Here is a 5,784-nt window from a genome sequence, read left to right as displayed (position 1 = left end):
TTCTTCTTCTTCTTCTTCTTCTTCTTCTTCTTCTTCTTCTTCTTCTTCTTCTTCTTCTTCATTCTCCTCCTCCTCCTCGTCCTCCTTGTCCTCCTCATCCTCCTCATCCTCCTCTCCTCCTCTTCTCCTCCTCCTCATCCTCCTCATCCTCCTCTCCTCCTCCTCCTCCCCCCTCCTCCTCATGATTATCCTTATTATTATTACTATTATTATCTAATCTTCCTTTGTAGTCCAGCTACTACTCCCCTCTTGGTTCTCTCGCCAACCACTCCCCATCCCATACCTCCTCCCCTGTCTCCAAGAGGATGTCTCTACCCCTGCACCCCCATCCCACCAGGCCTCCCCACTCCCTGGGGCCTCAAGTCTCTCTAGGCTTAGATTATTCTATCACTGAGGCCAGATCAGGCAGTCCTCTGCTGTGTATGTGTTGGGGGCCTCATATCAGCTGGTGTATGCTGCCTGGTTGGTGACTCAGTGTCTGAGAGATCTCAGACATCCAGGTCAGTTGAGACTGCTGGTCTCCTTATAGGGTTGCCCTGCTCAGACTCTTTGAGCCTTTTCCTAATTCAACCACAGGGGTCTCCAACTTCAGTCCATCGGTTGGGTGTAAGTATCTGCATCTGTCTTAGTCAGCTACTTTATGGGCCTCTTGGACGGCAACCATGCCAGGCTCCTGTCTCTAAGTACACCATAGCATCAGTAATAGTGTCAGGCCTTGGAGCCTTTCATTGAGCTGGGTCCCAGTTTGTGCTAGTCACTGGACCTCCTTGTCCTCAGTCTCTTCTCCATTTTTGTCCCTGAAATTCTTTTAAACAGGAAGAATTCTGGATTAGAGTTCTTGACTATGGGATGGGAACCCCATTACTTCCAGCCCTGTCTTTCTGCTGGAGGTGGAGTCTACAAGTTCTTTCTCTCCACTGTTGGGAATTTCATCTAAGGTCCCTCCTATGGAGTGCTGAGATTTTCTCACCTCCAAGGTCTCTGATATAGAGTATCCCTGCACCTCCCATATCCTGAAGTTGCATATTTCCATTCATTCTGTTAGCCCTCAGGGTTTCACTCCTGCTCCTTCCCCCTCTCCCTGCCTCAATACCTGACCATGTTCCCCTTTCCCTTCCCTATCCCCTCTCCCCCTCAGATTCCTCCCTCCCTTTGCCCTTTTCTTTCTTCTCCATCCCAAGTGGGATTGAAGCATCCTCACTTGGGCGCTTCCAATTGTTAACCTACTTGAGTTCTGTGAATTGTATCCTGGGTATTTGGTAATTTTTTGGCTAATATCCACTTATTAGTGAGTACATACATGTCCTTTTGGGTATGAGTGACTTTACTCAGGATAATATTTTCTAGTTCCATCTATTTGCTTGCAAAACTCATGCTGTGCTTTTTCTTAATAGCTGAATAGTATTCCATTGTGCAAATGAATCACATTTTCTGTATCCATTCTTCCGTTGTGGGACATCTGGGTTGTTTCCAGCTTTTAGCTCTCACAAATAAAGCCACTATGAACACAGTGGTGCATGTGCCCTTTTAGCATGTTGGAGCATTTTTGGGTATATATCCAGGAGTGGTATAGTTGAGTTTTCAGGTAGATCTATTTCGAATTTTCTGATGTACCTCCAGATTGATTTCCAGGGTGGTTATACCAGTTTGCAATCCCACCAGCAATGGAGGAGTGTTCCTCTTTCTTCACATTCTCACCAACATGTGTTGTCACCTGAGTTTTTGGAATAAGGTGGGATCTCAGGGTCATTTTTGATCTGCATTTCCCTGATCACTAAGGACTTTGAACATTTCTTTAAATGCTTCTTAGCCATTTGAGATTTCCTTGTTGTTAATTTTCTCTTCAGTTCTATACCCCAGTTTTCAATTGGGTTGTTTAGTTTTTAGAGTTTAGCTTCTTGAGTGATTTACATATTTTAGATATTAGCCCTTTATGGGATGTGGGGTTAGTGAAGAATTTTTCCCAATATGTAGGTTGCCAATTTTTCCTCTTAACAATATCTTTTTCCTTACAGAAGCTTTTCATTTGCATGAGGTTCCATTTGTTAATTCTTGATCTTAGAGCCTGAGCCATTGGAGTTCTGTTTAGGAAGTTTCCCCTCCATGTCCATGAGTTTGAGGCTCTTTACCACTTTCTCTTCTATTAGATTGAGAGTATCTGGTTTTATGTTGAGGTCCTTGATATACTTGGACTTGACCTTTGTGCAAGGTGATAAATATGGATCTATTTTTATTTTTCTTCACACTAGTTAGACCAGCACACTAACCTGGGACCTTGGGAGCTCACAGAGCCTGGGGCCTTCAACCAGGGAGGATGCAGGAGCTGGAACTAAATCCCCTATACATTTATAACAAAAGTGCAGCTTGGTCTTCTGGGGTCCTCTAACAAGTGGAACTGGAGCTGTCTTCATCTCTAGTCCTTCCCATTGGATCCCCTTCCTTCTACCTGGACTGTCTGCTTAGGCCTCGGTGGGAGAGGATATGCCTAGTTCTACTTTGTCTTGACTTCCCAGAGTGGTGTGGTACCCAAGGGGAGCTTCTTTTCTCTGAGAAGAAGGGGAGGGTCTAATGGTGGGAGGTATTTGTAAAGGTGGTACTAGGAAGAGAGGAGGGAGGGGGTTGCAATCAGGATGTACAATGAATAAAAACATAAATTTCAGAGTACAGAAGAAATAAAATGGTCATTGTAAATTACCTTTAATAAAATCAAGTAATGTTTTAAACTTACAAAAAGATTGAAAGCATGCATACTGTGTTTTATGTCAATATATTAAAAACAACTTTTAGAATAGTTTCAGCTAGTTATGCCATTTGTGCTTGTGTTGTAATTTCTTGCCATAATGGGGTGCTACCCAGAGGGGACTTCAACAGTCTCAGAACAGAATAGGAAGGGGCGTGAAGGAGGGACTATGTGAGGGGACTTGGAGGAAGAGGGCAGCCATCAGAAAGTAAAGTGTATAAATAAATAAATAAATGGAAAAGGTAACTGGATACAAATCCTTTAAATAATTTCATATTTATTTTTTCCTGATAAATCATGACATATTACTTCTACTGGATATATTTCTTACCATTTAATGGTCTGTTGCTTCCCATTAGAACTATGAGGAGTTTTAAATGAACTAGTTGCTAACGTAATTACAAGAAAATTACTTTAAACGTCAGGAGAGTGAGAAATGAGAATGTAGAGAATGTGATAAAACACAAAACACCAAAATCAACTTATGGAAGAAAAAGTTTATTTGGGATTATAGTTTCAGAGGGATAGGAGTCTATCATGACAGGAGGCTTAGCAACAAGAGGCAGGCATTGTGGAATGAGCTAGAGGCTGAGAGATCACATATTCAACCATAAACATTAGGGACAGGAAAACATGGAAATGGGGGCAAGGCTATAAGCAATGAAAAGCTTGTACCTCCCCTAACAAGGCTCTACTACCTAAAACTCCTCAAGCACCACCACCATCAGGTGACCAAGTGTTTAAATAGGTGAGCATATAGAAGACATTTCTCATTCAAAAAATCACATTTACCAAGTGCTTTAGTCGCTTTTAAAGGTCTCCTGAGAAACAGCACCAATAGGAAATAATATACATGGACAAATATAAGGTATTTATTGTGGGCATTGGTTCATGTGATATGGAGGTTTGGAAGTACCATGATATCCTGCCTTTAAGCTTGAGACGAAGAGAAACTGATGGTTAATGCAATCTGACTTAGACTTGAAGAACAAAGTCTAGATTCAGTAAACTGAGTTGTAGCAAATCTATATGCTTCTCAGAATAGATTTTAAGGTAACCTGGCTGTTTTTCTGCCATTCCACTGATACTAAAATTTGATTAAACTAATGAAAGTACTGTTAAAAAAGAATCAGAACCAGATCATCAATTCTGATGTGTGAGAGTGAGAAGAGATAAATGCTCAGAGCAAAGGGGGAGGAGGGGAAAGGATAGAGAAGAAGAAGGAGTGAGGAACATAAAGGAAGAGAAATGGAGGAAGGGAACATGAGAGGTATAGATTGAGGACAAGAGAGACAGAGAGGAGGTTTGTATTTATTTGAGGTCTAAGTAGTGGGATTACATTCATCCACAGAGATGATTGATGTCTTAGTTTCTAATTTAACTGTTTCTAATTCTAGACACTTGAATTCTTGGAACTAGGATCACAGGCATACCACTAATACAGTAAGATGAATACATAAAATTAATCAATGCAGATAGGCACATTACATACACAATTCTATAAAATTTACCATATTCATGTACATATCATGGAACACCTCCGTGCACTTCTTTGTTCATGGTATTTATTTAAAAATTGCTTTATGTGTATTTGCATTGGCATGTAGTAAAGACACATGTAGTTAAGTGATAGATCAGTATTCCTAATGGGATTTTGAAAACCCTAAACTATTATATATCATCCAAGTTTACAATTTTGTGTAAAATATTTTCCAAGAGTTTTGAAGAAGAAGTAAGGGTATAATTTCATCTATTTGATTTTGTTACAGATTTCAACTTGAATTCAGTACTAGGAGGAGATCTGAGAAGAATGAAGTTACAAACTGCACCATACAAAGTTAAATTAAAATCCTATTATTTGTTTTGCTTTTAGCAAATGAATGCATTCTTAATCCTTAATAATGTTGTATCAGCTTTATAAATGCATTCTTGACCTCCTTGTTCCTCAGGCTGTAGACTAGAGGGTTCAGCATGGGGATGATCATGGTGTAGAATACAGATGTAACTTTGTCTGTGTCCATGGAGTGACTGGAGCTGGGCTGTAAATACATGAAAATGACAGTTCCATAGAAAATGGACACTGCAGTGAAGTGAGAGGCACAGGTAGATATAGCCTTGCGATGTCCTGAAGCTGAGTGCATCTTTAAGATGGTGACAAAAATTAACATGTAAGATGTCCAGATAACTGTTAGAGCAAAAAATATATTTAAACTCTCAAGGTAAAGAAGAACAAGTTCCCTAACTTGATTATCAAAACAAGTGAGAGCCATGATTGCGGGAACATCACAGAAAAAATGATGGATCACATTGGACTTGCAGAAGGAGAGAGTGAATATGTCTGCAATATGGATGGAAGCATTCATAAAACTGATGACATAAGAGCCAGTGATAAGCCATGTATACACACTTGTAGTCATGATGGTGGCATAGTGTAGGGGCTTACACACTGCTGCATATCGATCATAGGCCATTGAAGCTAACAGATAATTCTCCACAGTAGCAAAGGCTCCAAAAAAGAACATCTGAGCAGCACAGTCATTGTAGGAAATGACATTGTCTCTTATTAGGAGCCCAGCCATGACTGTGGGGGTGACAGTTGTAGAGTAACACAAATCCACCAGAGAAAGATTACCAAGGAAAATGTACATGGGGGTGTGGAGCTGAGAGTCCAGGAAAATGAGCAGGAGCATCCCTAGGTTTCCTATCAGGGTGATGATGTAGATGAGAAGGAAGGTGATAAACAGGGGAAGCTGCAGGCATGGGTCATTGGTGAGTCCCAGAAGAATGAACTCTGTCATTTCTGTTCTGTTCTTCATTATTGGCATCTTATAATTACAATATTCTTCATAGTAATAAAAAGGAAAATATGATATCTTGAAAATTCCATGGAACTTAAAAATGAACCATATTCTTTTTTCTCTCTATTTTTTTATTTTTTTTTCAGTTTTAAAAATTTATTTGGCACATTAAACATGTTAGAAGTAGAAAAATTCATTTATGAAGTCATCAATGAAAAGAAATTGTGACAAGTTCCTGATTAGACA

At 39.9% G+C, this 5,784-nt stretch overlaps 1 protein-coding gene across 1 annotated transcript; it reads right to left on the bottom strand.

The window, feature by feature from the left end:
- Positions 1-4,635: 4,635 nt before the first annotated feature.
- On the bottom strand, positions 4,636-5,565 carry LOC114623448 (olfactory receptor 5B3-like). The gene has a single exon (XM_028770115.1). The coding sequence runs from the start codon at positions 5,563-5,565 to the stop codon at positions 4,636-4,638; it is 930 nt and encodes a 309-aa protein (XP_028625948.1).
- Between the last annotated feature and the right edge of the window lie 219 nt (positions 5,566-5,784).

The sequence above is a fragment of the Grammomys surdaster genome, unplaced genomic scaffold (genome assembly GCF_004785775.1).
Source record: "Grammomys surdaster isolate TR1022 unplaced genomic scaffold, NIH_TR_1.0 198, whole genome shotgun sequence".
Classification (NCBI taxonomy): Eukaryota; Metazoa; Chordata; class Mammalia; order Rodentia; family Muridae; genus Grammomys; species Grammomys surdaster.
This window is presented reverse-complemented; position numbering and strand designations above follow the sequence as displayed.

Coding starts and splice junctions, on each gene's coding strand:
- LOC114623448 (XM_028770115.1), bottom strand. CDS start 5,565: ATGCCAATAATGAAGAACAGAACAGAAATGACAGAGTTCATTCTTCTG.